General features: G+C 32.4%; 1 protein-coding gene across 2 annotated transcripts in view; it reads left to right on the top strand.

Moving 5' to 3' along the window:
- LOC119831315 (neuropeptide FF receptor 1-like) overlaps positions 1-18,317 on the top strand; it is a 64,206-nt gene that overhangs the window by 34,905 nt on the left and 10,984 nt on the right. For both annotated transcript variants that reach the window (XM_038354618.1, XM_038354617.1), the window contains exons 3-4: positions 6,322-6,464; positions 8,823-9,049. In XM_038354618.1, coding sequence (XP_038210546.1) covers positions 6,322-6,464; positions 8,823-9,049 — 370 coding nt within the window. The remainder of the gene's footprint in view (positions 1-6,321; positions 6,465-8,822; positions 9,050-18,317) is intronic.

The following is an 18,317-nucleotide window of genomic DNA, read 5'->3' as shown; positions in this document are numbered from 1 at the left end:
TGAAGGACTACCGCAGAAGCAACACCTCTGCGAATTTTAATGGGCGGTGGTCATCGCTTACCATCAGGCGAACTACCAGCTCAATTCCCCGCTATGATACAAAGATACAAAAAAAAAACCTTTACATACAATTACTCTACAAATATTCCAATTATAATAAAAAATGTTTTTCATTTCAATTGAATTAAAAAATTTATTAATCAGGTGTATCTTGCCATTTTAATCCATTTATCTCGGATAAAAGACAATACGAAATATAATTATCTATTCCTTGTAAGAGATAATTTATGATAATATTTAATGTCTGAATATTTTCAGTGACCGGAAAGTTAAAAACAACGTAAATAAGTGACCTAATATTAAAGATAAACAAGTCAAAACAACGGCAAACATCCCTGGCGTTCGTGGTTAATAAACCGCTTGATTGAAAAATAACGCGAGAAAATATTTTAAGAATTAGAAATAATTTTCCTCGCTTTTTTGTACAATATCAATATGAGTTTATTTGCTATTTAGTAAAATAAAAATCAGATTATGTAACAATGAAATGTAGCATACCTACATACATAGCTGTGTTGTATGTATAGTATACAAGCTGTTGCCCGCAGCTCCGCACGTGTGGAAAAAAATATCATGGTACAAACTTTCTACCCCTTATTTATCCCCTTGGGGGTAGATGTTATCAAAATCCTTTCTTAGCGAATACCTACGTCACACAACATCACGTCTGCATGCCAAATTTCAGCCCGATCCGTCCAGTGGTTTGGGCTGTGCGTTGATTACAGGTGACTGACCTTTGAGTTATATATCATCATCATCATCATCAGCCCTTATATGTTCCCACTGCAGGGACACAGGCCTCCTATGAGGGTTCAGGCCATAATCCACCACGCTGGCCAAGTGCGGGTTGGCAGATATCACATGTCGTCGAACTTTTTGATTCTCGGACATGCCGGTTTCCTCACGATGTTTTCCTTCACCGTTTTAAGCAGTGGTGATGTTATCTACACGCGCAGATAAATTGAAAAATCAATTTATTTCCTGCGCGCTCGCCCGGTCTCGAACCCCGACTTATCGATTTTGAAGTCCGAGGTTCTCACCACTGAGCCACCACTGCTTACCACCACTGCTTGAGGGGTCAGCCGCTTCGATGGGAACCAGTTGCCACGCTGGTCTAGAGTGGTATCACTCCGGTGATTTGGGACGTCTGTAAAGGCGATACAATGAGGAAACACTACATATCTTGAGAGTTATATATATTTACATGAAATTAGGTTTTGAGTATTGGAATTGGGGAACCAATAATTTAAAATGTACACTGTACTACTGTATGTTGCTTTAACATTTTTTTTATAATTCGCCCGTACTTATTACATAAGGTGGGCGGAGCCGGGTCGATTCTTCCCGTCTGTATCAATTCGGCCTCTTTTTTTTGGCATAGACATAGACAAATGTTTATCGTGTGATCGCAACACAAACTTACCGAACAACAAAAAAATAAAAAAACAGAGATTTCCTTACCAAAAAAGAAATAAGAAAGCATTAACACTAATATGTTTTGAAAGCTCACCATCCATACTTGTAGTTAGAGTCTATATTATAGCGTACATCCCTACTAATATTATAAACAAGTAACTCTATCTGATCGTCTTTCTCTTCCTCACGCCTAAACCTCTGAATTGTTTTTGGTGAAATTTCGTACAAAGATAATTTTAACCATAATAATATCACAGGAACGAGAACTATCCGAGTTTTCCTTTGACTTCGCATGTCGAGCTGTGGGCAGAATGTTAGTTTTTTATACATACATGTTGAGCTCTAAATTGTTAATTATAAAGCGATTTTGTTATCTTTGTATGACGCAAATGCAAAAGAGATCATCATGTGATACTCGCAATGTGCATTCAATTGATAAGTTTATATTATTCTCACAATTTAAGAGGTAGTAGCTACGAGTACAACCTTTTCCTTGTGTCATTGGTGTCCCGCGTGGGGCATAAAGTATGGAGTGGACGATAATGACTTGCGGAAGTCAACGGAACTCTCAAATATGGAATAAGTCTTTGTTTCGCAGTCTCGGGGGAATTAAGAGCTTTTCAATGGCTTTGCGAATTCCGTTCCGGAGAGATTTTAATCAATTCTTTGACGATTCCAATAAATCTTCTTTGCATCCAATTATTTTAAATTGTATTAATGGGATGCCATGATTTGTCATCTTTCTACGTAACGGATTTTATTTTTGTGGGCTTTGTGAAACAAACATATAGCAATAAAATCTATTAACTATTTAGTTAAATCGCGTTTCGTGACGTAACGTATATTTTCAAGACGGATACGATTTTCTGCTCAATTAGAAATCAACACTGAACATCGTAAAAATGAACATACTAAAACTGTTAACGTTTTTTCATATTGTACAATGCTAAAATCAATCTGAACGCGCACTATTGAGCGTTTAATAGAAAAGCATTCCGTGAGTCAACATGCTAGTACCTTCAGCTGCAATTCAATCAAAGCAGACAAATTGACACGAAAGGATATCGCGTACTCCATCAAGCGTGTTTGTTCAGACCTGACTGATGGCTTGTGGGCCCGATGCGATACTCGTTCACCCTGAAAACTATTAACAAAGCTATTCATTACGAATGTAGTTTGTTACTAGGAGGCTTCTTCATTTGAAATTATGTTAATTTAAATTTAATGAAACAATTTTATCTTAAGGACCATCAGTTTATTCTGTTATTCTCAATGTATGATAGATTGACGTTACGGTATTGCATCATTTCTCATAATTTTACTTACTCTGTAGTATGTTAGTTTTCATTTTAGGCCTCATAACCAATATTTTATACGCATCCTCAACTAATTGAACTCGATGCTTTCTAAAGATATAATTATAATTAATTAAAGATTCACACCATTAACCTTACAACAGCATTATTCCGATTCCACAAGCCAATTTCACAATAAATAAATTAGTATCTTTACTTGAAACGGCCCTATAAATTATATTATAGAATTTGTTGAGCCCATTATGTCTGTACAAGTAGTGTTTACGCTTTATAAATTGCTTCATTAAACAAATCAACGGAATGGCGTAATTATAAGCTAATATTACACGGTGAACGTAAATTACGAGGAAATTGAAACTGTTTACCAACGCGATGTAGCTGCTAGCGACAGCTCGCCTACATCCATTGGAAACTATAGGAGAAGCAAACTAGTCGACTATTGTTATAATTGTTAAATGTGAGATATGTATGAGTTAATCTATATATATAAAATTCTCGTGTCACAGTTTTCGTTGCCATACTCCTCCGAAACGGCTTCACCGATTTTGATGAAATTTTTTGTGCTTATCCGGTATCTATGAGAATCGGCCAACATCTATTTTTCATACCCCTAAATGATAAGTGTAAGGCAGAACAGCGTTTGCCGGGTGCAGCTAGTTATATATATATATATATGATTGAAAACATGTTGAATGATGTAATAATACTAATTTGTGTTTTGCATATATTTTTTTAATATGAATATTTTAAAATATAGACACTATATACATAAAATGCACTTGTGTTTATTCTTAGGAGCCTGAAAAATTTGCAATTCAACAAATTACACTTCAGAACACATTTTAGTTTGCGTATATAATTTTTTTGAAGTTTTATTAATTTTTACATTTCGAGGTAAGAGAATAAAATATTGTTATTTGTAGAAGAAAGTGCATAGAGGCTGTAAAATTAATTGGCGACTTAGTCATACAGTGGTAGATAGATTCGTATCCAGTAGCTGGTTGCCCTTTAAAGTCAATTTAACATGGAATTCCCTCCGCGGCCGCCCACCCGCGTAGCTGGTTTCAGATAACGGTCAGGAATCTTATTAAGCTCTGCATAAAATTGTACGTAAAACAACCGAAATTGAGTATGAACATACAACTCAACCATTTATTTATTTGACCCTTCCTTATGACAATGAAATGAAAATTCTTTATTGCGTACAAAAACAAATATATTGGGCATCTTATTTCGTCTTTTAGTATTCTATAATTTTTAGTTAATGCCCGTGATCACATTTTGCGAAGTGTTCAAAACATCTAGATAAATTACGCATTGACCGAAACGTTTTCAAAATGACAAGCCACGGGTATCAAATCGAAGGGCAGCGAATCGCATTTCTTTCAATCTATAATTATGCCCCATTACTGTGGACATTATGTGCTATCAAGCGCCGGGAATGCTCACTAACAAACTATCGACGGACAAAAAAGTTTTTATTTGTTCTAAATAAAACAAAACAATAATACGTGGTTCACGGAAATGTCCTAGTCGAACGAAAACAACCTCATCTATATTTCCAAATGTGTTTCAGGTATTTAGAAGTTATGGTAAAAATATTTTTTATTTAATAAATCGATATTAAATTATACGGTGTGTACTATGTACATATTGTGCTATTGGGACAAGAATGTTATTAGAGTGATGACAGTCCGTGTGTTACTTAATGAATATTGTTAAAAAGAAAAAGGAAAGAACTTACATAATACTAACAGTTATGTATAAAAGTGAAATGCATATCGTATTTACTATTATTATCCTATTCTAAAAAGCATTTTCAGGTTATTGTCCGTATCACAGCGTGCATTTTTCGTTTTTATTTCTGTCTCGTTGTGTGCTTCGATATAGCAATAATGTGAACCGCTTTAAAAGGCAAGCAAAGAATATTATGAACTAACAGCGGCTTGTAAAGGTGAGCTGCTAAACTTTGTCATTGTTAGGACATTGTGTCCGCAGTTAGAAAACTTTGTTTTAATTGGCTCCAGTAAGGAAAAGTTGTATATAACATATTTACATAGATCTTTTTAAAAAAATTCAGTTTATAAAACTTAGAAATTTTATGAAATTATTACGGAAAATTTTAAAATGATGAAAGGCATATAATGTGTGTGTTTTTAACACAACACAACATATAATATTGTATAATTATTAGTAAGTAGTTTAATTGCGTAGTTTAAAATAATTTGTGATCAAAAAATATTTTTATCGTATAAATATAAACAAATATTTCGCAGGGAACACAGACTACGCCCACTGGTTTCCCTAGGATTTGAGGATATGTACATAAATAAGTTGCATGCAAGTAATACGAATACGAATATTGTGAGATGATAAAAAAAGAATAAATATATATACAAAGTAATATCAAAGTCGTTTTTTGGAAACTAGCGCTTAATATAACACTTTAGGTATCTTCGAAATCAACGGAATGACGTATAAATATGGAATCCATTTCGCGATTGGCGAAGTTACAGCAAGTTTGGTGTAGTTTCGTGTAATCAGGGAATTCGCATTGTTGACCGCGGGGCTCGGCGGTATTGTTCCTGTGAATCGTGTCAGACAAACTTTGGCCGAGATACCGCTGATTTTGTTAACGCTGTTTCTTATAAGAGTGAATTTTGTGTGAAATATTCGTTGTGTGTTAGTATAGGATTGGATGTGGCTTTTTAATGATATGTTAATGATCGTTGAGAAGATGTTGGTACAATTGTTTCTTTCATGTTTTTTAAACTGTTGTAGTTGCAGATTGTATAGGTGCCAATATCATCCACAAAGCATACAATTAAATATAATTACATATATTGAGGTCACCATATCGTAAATTCTTAACTATAATGTAAACTTCACGTTAGCATTACATTTAAAAATTACATCAATTTTTTATTTACATATCATAATGTTAACTTTAAATGAGTAAAATGTTCACCTGCCAATAAATATCAAACATCAAAATATTGGCGGTCATTCTTATCTACAAAATGGATGCAAAAACCATTTGCATGATTTCATACTGAATAATTGAGCACGGAGAGCGCTGATTTATTGGTTGTAATTCGTAATTATAGCAGTGCAATGTAGTATTTCTTAGAGGCTATATAAATTAAAAAGCATAACATATACGAACAAGTTTTTACTTTTTACATATTTATATTAACTCTTGGAGAAATAAGATATAAGGTGGATGCATCTTTAATTTGTTTCAATGATTGATCGGGAGCAGCAGGTGATGATATTCAGTTACCTTGGAGTAATCCCAGATTCTATTTGTACGCACACTTACTCAGAATTAGTTACTGTTTCTAACAATCGCAATCACAGATTTATTCCCTGGTGTTATAGAGGACAGAAGAGAAGACTTTGTAACACTATTAATCAAAATATTATAGTAAAAACTTTTAGAATTAGAACAGAAGAGAATGTATTTGTGTTAAGCAAGGATATTACAGATTATGTGGAACACAATTAATGTAAGCAAATGTGTTGGCAGCGTGACGAACATCTTCCTGGTGAACCTGTCGGTGGCGGACCTGCTGGTGACGCTGTTCTGCATGCCCGTGCAGATCTCCAAGTCGGTCACGCTGCTGTGGTACTTCGGCGAGGTCATGTGCAAGACGGTTAACTTTCTACAAGGTGAGAGGTCATTTGTAGAATTTTATGTGAAAGTTATAAGTTCTAATTGGTTAAAGGGTAAGTTTTGACATAAATTGTTGTAAAATTTAATTTACGGGACCAAAATAGCAAAGAAAATGTAGAATGTATAGATCAATTAAAATACGTTTATGTTATGGCTAGCAAAAGACATGGAAATAATTAGTTTTTGGATATGTTAAGCATCAAAAAGCATTAAGAACTCTTTCATTAATTGAATTAATAAACGTTGGGTTTATAACACTTTCATTTCTAAATATTATCAGGTGACGTTAATTTGTAGACGCACAACGTACTACAAAACAAGTATAATGGTCGTTTTGATATTCGTATAAAGACTCGTTTTTAATATATTTTAATAGGTTCGTAATTGAGATATAAATTGACCCATTACGAGGAATTTCGATACTACGAGAGGGTTCGTGGTGTATTGTACAGAACATTCAGAATTGTTCGTATATAATATTATGTTTAAGTATCTTCTTATCAAAATATAGCTCGGATATAGAATTTTGATTCCCAAATGTTAGTACGTTTCAGATATTACAATATAATTCATATAAACGTTTACATAATAATGCATTTAAAAAAAATCACTAGAAGTTTAACTAAAGATTCCACGAATAGGGCAAACCCAACATTTGTTCATAAAATTAATTCATAAAAGTTGTTAATATAAATGATTTTTCCCAAGTGTTTTAATTAACCATCCCGCCAATATTTAATTCCGACCACTGGATCGTAAAATCTCTAATCAAATATTTGACTTCAAGTAATTTGAAATGAAACAGACACCAATGACCTTTGGAAAATATTTCTGTCCCGAGAAGTAAACGAGTTAGTACGAAAACAGGGATTGTACAGAATTGTAAAGAATTGTAAAACTGTCACGCTCACGTTCGCAGCGAATAAAAAATGTATTTTACCATTGTTTCCCATTTTTTGACATTTTGCTTGCGACTAATGCAATTGTTGCTACTGTGATTTTTTGTTATACGATATATTTTTAGCGACTATGATAATAGATATATAGAATTATAAAAGATGAAATGGCCGACACATTTGTTGAATCAGTTAAGTTGTATTATATTTATAGCGGAGTTAACGCGATGAGAGGCGATAAATTGATATAATCTCATGTTCGTAAAGCAATTAATGTCGGTTTTAACGGTTTTTATAGTTATCATCGATATTCATGTCGACTTTATATTTCATAGTTATTTTTTGATTGAGGTCAAAGCAAACTATTTCGTCCAATTTGTATAGACTATAGAATTGCGAAAAATCCCAAATAAATTGGGTGAGCGGGTAACAGATCAAAGACTATGTTAGCTTGTGGAATTGGGCAGACATTTAAAGTAATTCTTGTGAATATAAAGTATTTGTAGTTACTCTTTTCCTTTTATATTCAATAAGGAAGCCTTTTAAAATATTTTGGTCGCAAGAGGGGTCAGAATGATCAAAATTATTTTGATTTTCATTTCGGCATACATTTTTATTTTTAGACTTGGGATAAAATTTAGTAAGGTGAGATCTTTCTTAGACCACCTAGACAAATCTATCCGGTACTCATTGAAAACATAGAGGTTTTGTGTGATGCTCAATCAAACACAGAAAGATAGACAAAAAAAATTAATCACAGTTTCAGGTTCGACGTCGAACTAGTAACAAGCACTGCCTATTTTTCTTTTTTTCTAATGTTTTCAATGTACAGAACACTTTTACAGATTAATATCTCGTATAGATATATTTATTTTCGAAAACGTATTTTTTCATCTATACTAATATTATAAGGCTGAAGAGTTTGTTTGAACGCACTAACCTCAGGAACTACTGATACGATTTGAGAAATTCTTTCAGAGTTAGATAGCCCATTACATTGAAAAAGGCTATATACTATGTATGTACGACGGACGAAGTCGGGGCGTACCGCTCGTTTTCCATAAAACATGAAATATTCCCATAATGCTTAGTTTATTACTCAGAAAAATTAAGAAAATCATGGAAGAAACAAAGCTAACGATGTAATGACCCAGATTCATTATTACGTTTTTGATAAGGAACAAAATGTTGCTAATATTCAAATCACTAGACAAATTGCTTTTTAATTGCAAAAAATGAAAAATAGTCCCATTTTTATATAAATTTCTAAGTTCTAAAAGAAAAATTTGGGTTTATCAATCGACTTCAAAATAAGGAGATTTTTGAGTTTCAAAATCACATTTCGAGCTATAGCAGCTATTTTGCTTTTGAAAGCACGCGGAGTTATTTATTTTCATTTAACGCCAACAACAAATCAACTAGTCGGAGCGCTATAAGAAATCCCGCTCGGCTACGCAGGGGTGGCGGTGTCGTCGAGCGTGTTCACAATAACGGCGATGTCGGTGGACCGGTACCTGGCGATCACGCAGTCGCTGCGCGCGCCGTGGCTGCCGTCGCGGCGCGGCGCGGTGGCGCTGCTGGCGGCGCTGTGGTTGGTCGCGCTGGCCGTGTTCGCGCCGCTGCTGGCCGTCGCCGCCGTGCAGCGCGAGCGCGTGCCCGTGCTGCTCAGCACCGACAACGGATCGGTGAGTGTGCGTTACGTGGGCGGGATTACCCACTTTATAAGAACTGATTTTAAAGAAGGGAAGAAAGCAACATGGAGGCCCCTATACTTTTCCTTACGCTTCCCAGTCCTTACCTTTATTCCTCTCGTCAATCCCTTTTCAAATTTGAAGTCAACAACCTGCCAGCGCAAGGTCTGCAATCGACCTCTCCAGATGCTCATGGACGGCTATCAGACGACCCACCGAGCTGGTAGTTGCATTGCCGACGATGACATAAAAAAAACTCGACTTCACCTGCGTAGTAAACATTTAAAGTTGCCTCCATAAACATATATACAAATAAAGAAAACACAATTAAGATCAATTATTACAGAAAAAGAAAAATAAAATATGTTTAAAGCAAATAATGTCCAACCAAAATATTTCAAGTTTTAAAGTAAGTAAGATACACCATATCATATTACTTTTGGTAAGTTTTAAAAAGACGAATGACAAAATCTTCAGCTGCATAAAAATTGAAAGATAATAGGAAGTATAATGTAATGATAAACAGATTTCAAAATAAATTCTAACCCCGACAAAAGTTTCTATCAAGTTAACCTTCGATTGCAAAACTCATCATTGTTAGTGCAGCAGCTAAGTGAATAGCAGCTGTCTAACTTTTATTGTCACTACTTTATCATAGGACTAAGCTCGAAAGGGCATTTGTCTAGCTCGTAGTGTTCGCTGATTCTATTATAGGTTAAAAAAGTTACCGATTCTCTTGAATTGAAAAGAAGTTACAAATAAAGTATAAAGCATTGCCAAACAGATATAATATCAATATTTATAATAGAGAGGAAACCAATTTTTATTTACAAATGAAGCAATGTATTGAAATAACAGTCAAATTTGAGCATTTATTAATTCGTCTGTCATTATAAATATTTAATTAAATTGGACTGACGGTCTGGAGACAAGTGGACGCTTCGAGTTTATTAAATTAGCTTGTTTAATGGCTATATATAACTATATAATAACAAAATAAATTTACTGAATCATATAAACAATTTATCTTATTCAGGTATGTTTTTATTATACATGAAGAGAATAAGTCATGATATAGGTATTCGAAAAAAGTGAAATAAAATATCTTATCTCCATTCTGAGTGACATTGTGACATCAATGAGTCGCCCGGAGCTTTTAAAGCAATTTATAATTGAGACTGTTGGTTAATTAATTTATATCAATTTAAAACAGAATTCAATGAACGCCTTTATAAATGACTTTTGCTTTGAAATTCATATTTTTTGCAAGTTGCCAGTATTTGGCCTTTTCAGGGTTTTATCCAATTAAAAAAGGAGGAAGTTATCAATTCGACGGTATGTCTTTTGCCTTTGATCAGAACTTTTGACTGGTTGAACCAATTTTAATGATGCTCTTTTTATATGAAACCATGTGCCCATTCAAATTTGGTTTAGTTCTAACAATTTGGTGACGGTCTTTGTTTGTGTTATTAACGATTAGTTTTGGTAGAATTTAATATGATACTATTATGTTCATATTTTATTATATTAGAAATAAAAGCTAAGCAGAGAATTGAGTACCAACTACGAAACCCTAAGCGTAGATAAACAAAGGAACTAGAACCTACCTATTCAGTGCTGTAATAAATTCCTCCAGTCTCGGAGGTGCCAAAATAATGTACTCACATAAAGTTCTTCTATTCCTTTCTCAATCCATATTGCTTTACGTGGATTACGTTTGTGTGGAAAATAATATTTACTCTGTATTTTTTTAATTTGCTTATATATGGTTGTTGCTATATTGCGCAAAGCTAGAAAATGTTAATGATCAAAAATTCATGATCTAATGACAACGAAAGAAAAAAAGTCTTTTTTTATTTTCATCTTTTATGGTATATTTTAAGGGAAAATTAATTGAAACGAAAAAATAATGATGATGTCTTAAATACGGTCGAATAATTGCCTTCGCCTAATTTTTGCAAGGTATAAAAAAAGTTGGGACGTCTCTTCTACTATGACACATAAATTATATAGGAATTATTAAAGTCATTGTTTTTTATTTTAGTCTCATTATCGTGTTGAGTAAAAATTATAGCGATGCTTAAAAAGACTTAGGATTAACAATATTAAAAAGCTTGGCCGGAATTACTAACGTGACGAATTATTACTTGTCAAGTTTTTTTATTTAAATGGAGCGCGGGAATAAACGTATTCCTCTGTATGAATTTGGAGATTTAATGAGATGATTTTTAATCTCAAAAATATGAATAAAAACCTCAATACGCTGTATAATATTTTTGATCTAGTTTTTATTAAAATAAAAATATAGATTAAAATATGGTAATGTTTTGAATCAAATCAAAAATAAATCAAGGGTACCGAACAATTTGAAGCTAATTAATTACAATTAATGCAAATAAATAGCTGATATATGCCTGTACATTTAACAGTATTTTTAACTAGCAATAACTCTATTGTAAATCGACTTACGCGTTAGGGCTATTATTATGCGTAGATTAATACTCAAAATCTAACGTTTGATATCCGATCTCTAAGGGTACAAAGTACACAATGCCAATCTCCCCAGAGGTCGTAACATGAACTTCAAACCCTATATATATATACATAGAGCTAAATTTGAAACAAAAGGGTTGACGATAAATCCGAATGAACGTACTATTGCGAACTTTATCATTATTAAGTGTCCCGTACGATTTCATTTCATTTAATATAGGTTTTTACGCGTTCTGTCCCAATTGGAGAATCTATTTAAATTTGTGTTTGTGGGAAGCTTGATTGACTGCAGATGGTGAGGTTGCGGGTTTCAAATTTCAAGAATTGAATAAATTTCATTGGTTTTTGCTAGATTAAAAGAGTTCAAGAGAATTTATGTCAGAAAATTGCTATCATTCATAAATTCCATTCTTGGACTAAACTTACATGAATACTTAATATACAAGTGTATACAATAGTCTACAAAATAAAAAAGATTACTCATCAAGCGTGACTGTCTTCTGATTAAATTATTCGCTGTGGCTGTAAAATGATCATGAGTTATCTAATCTTCTTTAGAAGATTACATTCTTATGTCATAAGTCTAAACTAATAAAGTTAGAAGCTAGAAGAGTTTGAATGCGTTAATTTGAGGAACTACGTTACCGATTTTAAAAAAATATTTCATCGTTGGTTATTTTCGTTATCCGTGAGTGCTATAGTAACACGGGCGAAGCCGGAGAGTACAAATAAAATGATCGATTTCATTCCACATATAAAGTAATAATAATATCATTTGTATGATCTATACCTATATTTTAAAAGCGTTTGCGAGCCAAAGAGCAATGCTTGTTAATTGCAAGAAAGTGCTTTTGGTATTCTCTTTGTTTCACGTTTTTAATGATACGTCACGTCACCTTACGAGAAGTGATTTATTTTTGTACCTCATGTCAGTTTTGCAGTAATGAGAACTCTCAGTTAAATTAGGAACATTATGTGTATCCAGAGTGCTATTTTAACGAAGATTGTAATATGATTCATTAGAAAGTTAAAATGTAACTTTGTATAATAATAATAAAATTAGTGAGACGCTTCGGCATTCTTATTCAAATTGAAATTATTTACAAGTGAATATCGCTACTCGAGAACATAATTTATTTAAATTTATGACGTTCATAATATGACAGCGTTCATAGTCCCGTTTGGTGTTCCAGCGTGATTTAATGATATTTACAAAACTTATAATTAAGTTAATTCTCGAGCACAACAACTTTGTTTTCATAACAGTTTGTCAAGTTGCTTTGACCTTGAATTTTGATTTTGTAGGGCTGGCGAATAACATTATTTCGCTAGCACATAAAAAAAATGTGTCGCGAAGTCGTTGTCTATTATAAGGTTTTCAACTTAAACGTATTGATATTTGAAAAAGGAAAAGGCGTGATTTTTAAATGGAATGATATGGTCGACTTCGTATCGGCAAAATTTATTATTAGCGTGTATTTGACACAGAGATAATTTTTCAGAACAAATTATATTATTTCGATAGATTGATAACCTTGAAGCACGTTCGCATTAAATAGTAAATATGGTACAAAGAACATTTGGAGACCATATTTCATACTGGAGCGAAGAACTCTGAAGCCATAAAATTATGAGGTAAATTGAAAACTCGAATACTTAAAGATGAGAAATTGCTTCTCTTTAAACAGAAATTTTGTAGATTACAGCTTACGTATAAAAGTTTCTAATACTTTATTAACATTGAATAATGTTATCTTTACATATACATTTGCAATTCAAATGATCGTTATATATATATATATATATATATATATATATATATATATATATATATATATATATATATATATATATATATATATATATATATATATATTATAGCTATTACTCATTTATATTATATTATAATTCGTTGTTACATAACAAGTTCTAACAGTACTTCCTATAAAGGCAACCAATGTAATGTATCTTTTGGAACGTCCTTTTCTTAGTCAAATTCGAGATCAGTTATTATGAATGGATGGAAAGATAATTTTAACTGAAGTTTATACTAATATTATACAGAGGTTTGTGAGTTTTGGACGTTGTGGAGGATAATCTCTAGATCAACTAAACTAATTTTAGCACTTCCTTTGACATTAGGAAAACTACATCTTTAGCCTTCAGGCTTTTTTATCTCAGCTTAAGCCGGGGCAAGCGTTGGTAGAATAAAAGAGTTCAATTATTTTGTTACACCTTTATACTCTGTGGCGTCTCATCAATCATAATCAGTCTGTGATATAATAAGTGCGTTGTGGTTCTTTATTCAGAACTGTTATATAAAAGATTTAGCATCGCTTGCTTCAGTAGTTAACACCAAATCAATTCAAGGTCATTCTTTTCAAGTTTTATACGTTACTTCGGCTTTCAAACATTGTTGAATACTCTTATTTCCATAGTTATGTAGTAAAAAAGAACCCTTTAAAATAAGTACATAGTACATCAGGAGATCTTTCTTATTTATTTAATATTTATTTATAACACTTTATTGTGACCCAAAACTCATAAAATAAAGTATTTATTACTTAATTTTATAAATTCTGACTGAATAACACGGCGAAATACAAAAGGGGACTTTATTGCTTAAAAGCAATCTCTTCCAGGCAACCGTGAGAAGAAAAGTTGTGTAAGAAAATAATGAACAAAAAGAAATAAAATAAATAAAAAAGTAAGAGAAATAAACTAACGAAAAATACACAGTAAATGTAATCACATATAACATGTAAATATAAAAGTTATCTTAGAAATAGAACTCAACACGTTCATCTTGTTGAGCGAGATTTATAGTCTTCATGAATTCACATTGAATAAGAAAATATTACCTTATATTGTCTAATTTTTTGACGGTAGTATAAAAGATTTACCTAATAAAAAAGAGTACTAGCTGCGGCCCCGCGGTTTCACCCGCGTAAGTCTGTCTCCCGTAGGAATATCGGGATAAAAAGTTGCCTATGTTTTATTCCATCTGTCCAGCTATCTATGTACCAAATTTAATTGCAATCGGGTCAATAGTTTTTGCGTGAACGAGTAAGAAACATACATACACATACATATAAATCTATCCTCACAAACTTTCGCATTTATAATATGAGTAGGACTAGCTGCGCGTCCCAGTTCCGCCCGCGTGAGCCATGATATTCTCAGGTAACGTGGCTATGTATTGGTAAAATAATTTTTAAAATCACTTTAATATACCCAGAGATTACTTCCTCACAACCTTTTCTAAACCGTTATTATTTTGTATAGCATGTAAGTAGTTTTTGCACTTTTATATGTATGTATTAATTCTTAATTTTGTATATTTTTTATGTTATTGTATTAGTCTTAAAAACTGTTGGCTTTCCTTACTAAATAAATTCGTAACACAAATTCACATTACTATTATTATATATGTAAATACACGCATATTACTATTAAATCCAAAACCTCAAAACCTTACATGGTACTTTAAAATATTTAACTGACTAAACATAGATTGTTTTTTCATAATAAATATAATGAATTTTCTAAGAGGAGAAAATAGAAAAATATGGACCTTTCCATAACTTCTCATAAAACCAATATAGATTAATAACATCTTAAAACAAACGAATGTGACTATAAATGCGAATTAATTTGTGAAGATGTGTCGGACTGTTAGCTCGGCAAACAGGCAGATCTCGTGAGCACGTGTTTGCGTTGGAATCAACACGATTGCATACTGAGCTAATTAATGATGGGACTTCAGAGCTGGGAGATTATCTGTACTAGATTATTGTGTTCATGCTATACGACAATAACTTTTTCCCTTACATTTTAACGCAACAATTTTGATTAGTTCATAGATATCTAGCCTTGTAAAAGAACATAGCATTACATTTTCACAAAAATAGTTGAAATGGGAAACAGTCCAATTTCAGGCATGTACTAAAAAATTTAATATCCACAATAAGAACACATTCTTAAGATTGTAATAAAATTGACTGCAGACATACACAAACCTCTGTGAGGTCTTTACTTATAACATTTTCAAGATATTTAGTGTTCACGGGTTAGACACATTTACATCATGCTTTTGTTTTTTTTTTCTTTACATAAGTCTAGTATCTTAAAAAAAAGGTGTGTGTGCGATTCACACACGCTAGAAGTGAAACTTAAATCGACAAAAGAATGAGATATATATAAAATATAAAATAGTATGTATATTTCTGTCTCATTCTTTGCCGGCTTCATTCTACACATTTTTGTATTTGTGTCTCTTACCTGTCGTTTTTCCGTTGCATCAGGTTTGAAATCACAACGATTCTAAAGAAGTTTCACTTCAATAAGTAAAACAAATCATTTCTATAAATAAGGTCTCTGACATCCCGGGGATGTAGTTTCTACCAAATTTTGACACGGAATCAATAGACCAACAATTTCCTATTGAAACCAAAAGATAGAGTTTTCGAGTAACAAAAAAATAAATGTCAAATTAATTATGTCAGGTTGATGAATTATGTTCGGTTGATTATAAACGTTCTAACTTTTATCATCAATACAATTTAAACAGAATGTGTACAACGATGTCTTTTTCTAAAAGTAAGGATTGATTTTTTATAACTCATATAACATATTGAAACTTTACAACCATCAGGGTTGTAAAATATCATAAAACATCAAATATGAGGAGATTTGGGCAGATAAAATATATCTGTATTTCTGTCAAAATAAATTAAAAGGTATATTTGACATACATAACATTCACTCTCGCGTTTCTAGTTATGAATTCGAGATAGAGACTTTTAGCTAAAATCATTTTGCAAAGAAAACACTTTTTTAAACGTGTTTAATGGTAAATATTTTATCAGAATATTATGTACAATAAAGTACTGAACGGTTACCCACACTACCGGCACTGTTCATTCTATTTGTTAATAACGATTAAGAGTTTGATATATTGTTGTCTTATAGGCATATACCCACATCCAAATTTCGATTACAAAACAAAAAAGGTCAAATAATTTAAAACTTATTATTGAGCTATCACCAGCTCGACTTCGCACAGTTGAAATTAGCTTTATTATTACACATACGATATTTTAATTACTTACGGCTTATATTTTTTAAGAAATGAACTTATGTTGATGAAAATCTTTTAATATGTTTTTATTTTCGTAACTAACATATTTTGCGGATGAACAGATACAAATTTTTAATTCATATTGCGTTTTGAACTTATAATGCGAACATTGCGTGAGACGAACATCAGTCGTGAGATATTTTAGTTTGCCCTTCTTTCTGTTGCGTATACATTATACAAAATTATGTGCACAAATTGCTTATTTTTCCAAAGCTTAACTCAGTCGCAACTGCCTTAGGAAATTGTTCACTTGAAATAATTGAATGAAACGAATGAAATCCCGTATCGCCTCAGTTATATCACAATAGATTTAAACAGAATCTACTCTGAATTTTCATAAGTATATTTTCATTTGTATATAATTCTGAGATTTTAGTACGTAGTATGTTTTATTTTGTTTAGATGAATTTTTTATGTGTCCTGAATTGGTTTTGTACTCCTGCGTATTCATTTTATAGATTATATATGTTTATTTTTATATAATAATAGTTGACCGACAAACGCTGTTCAGATTTACTCTTATTATTTGGTTATTATTTAACCTTGATTAGTAATAAAATATAACATACGTAGTTACAAGCGCCACTTACGGATTATATAAGAAACTCTGTGGTTGTCTGTGTTATCTGTGCAATGAACAGTCTCTGTTCGAATCTATAACAAACGTTTTTATATGGTTGGTATAAAAAAAAAGATTTGATCGATTCACAGATCTTACCGATACGCACACAAAATTTCATAATCATCGGTCGAGCTGTTTCGCAGTATAATATGAGAACGAACATTGTGGAGAATTTAATATTAGACAGGTAATTGGTATTAAATATCACAGCTACTGCACATGAAACTTTTGTCGCATCGTGGCCCCTTGTGAAGTTGAAAGAGAAACTTCAATGTCATCCAGCACTCGTATTAAATTTAATGACAAAAATTGTAACATAATAGCTGAGCCTTTGACCTCGATAAAAGCCACGTCGAGTGAAGCTTAAGTAGTTGAACGAGAAAATAATATGTCCTTTCTTGTAAACGTTTATGCTATTGCGGCAGATTGTTTCGTAGACGACTACATTAAGTTTATTTCTAAACTCAGAAAGTACACAGTAGTAGGTTGGAAGTGGACACGTTATTTTACACATGTTATAATTTCAATCGTTAATACTGTAAAATAACTCGAATTCTTATCTATATACTTTGTTCATTTCGGGTCTCAAATTATCTCTGTACCTACTAAATTTCATCTGAATAAGTTCAGTGCCTTCAGCGTGAATAAGAGACATACACAAAGTTACATTCGCATTTAGGTATAATATTACTAGTGATTTCATTTTAGATGTTATATTCTTGGTTTAATTGTTAGGTGCTATCTTCGATCATCATTATTCTTTTTTTAGTGATCGAAGTGTTCTACGTATTACACTCTTAATAAATATAAGGCAAAGGTGACTGATTGACCGATCTATCAACGCAATGTCCAAACTACTGGACCAATCGGGTTTAAATGACATCACAGCTGTGGTATGCTTTGACACTAGCCACTATACATGCTCATAGCTACTATTCGCTCTGTGCGCGACTTCAGCGCCATGGTACGTTTGAACTACAGGGGGCTATTGTAATATATTTTACTAA

Source organism: Zerene cesonia, chromosome 13, assembly GCF_012273895.1.
Source record: "Zerene cesonia ecotype Mississippi chromosome 13, Zerene_cesonia_1.1, whole genome shotgun sequence".
NCBI classification, from domain to species: domain Eukaryota; kingdom Metazoa; phylum Arthropoda; class Insecta; order Lepidoptera; family Pieridae; genus Zerene; species Zerene cesonia.
This window is presented reverse-complemented; position numbering and strand designations above follow the sequence as displayed.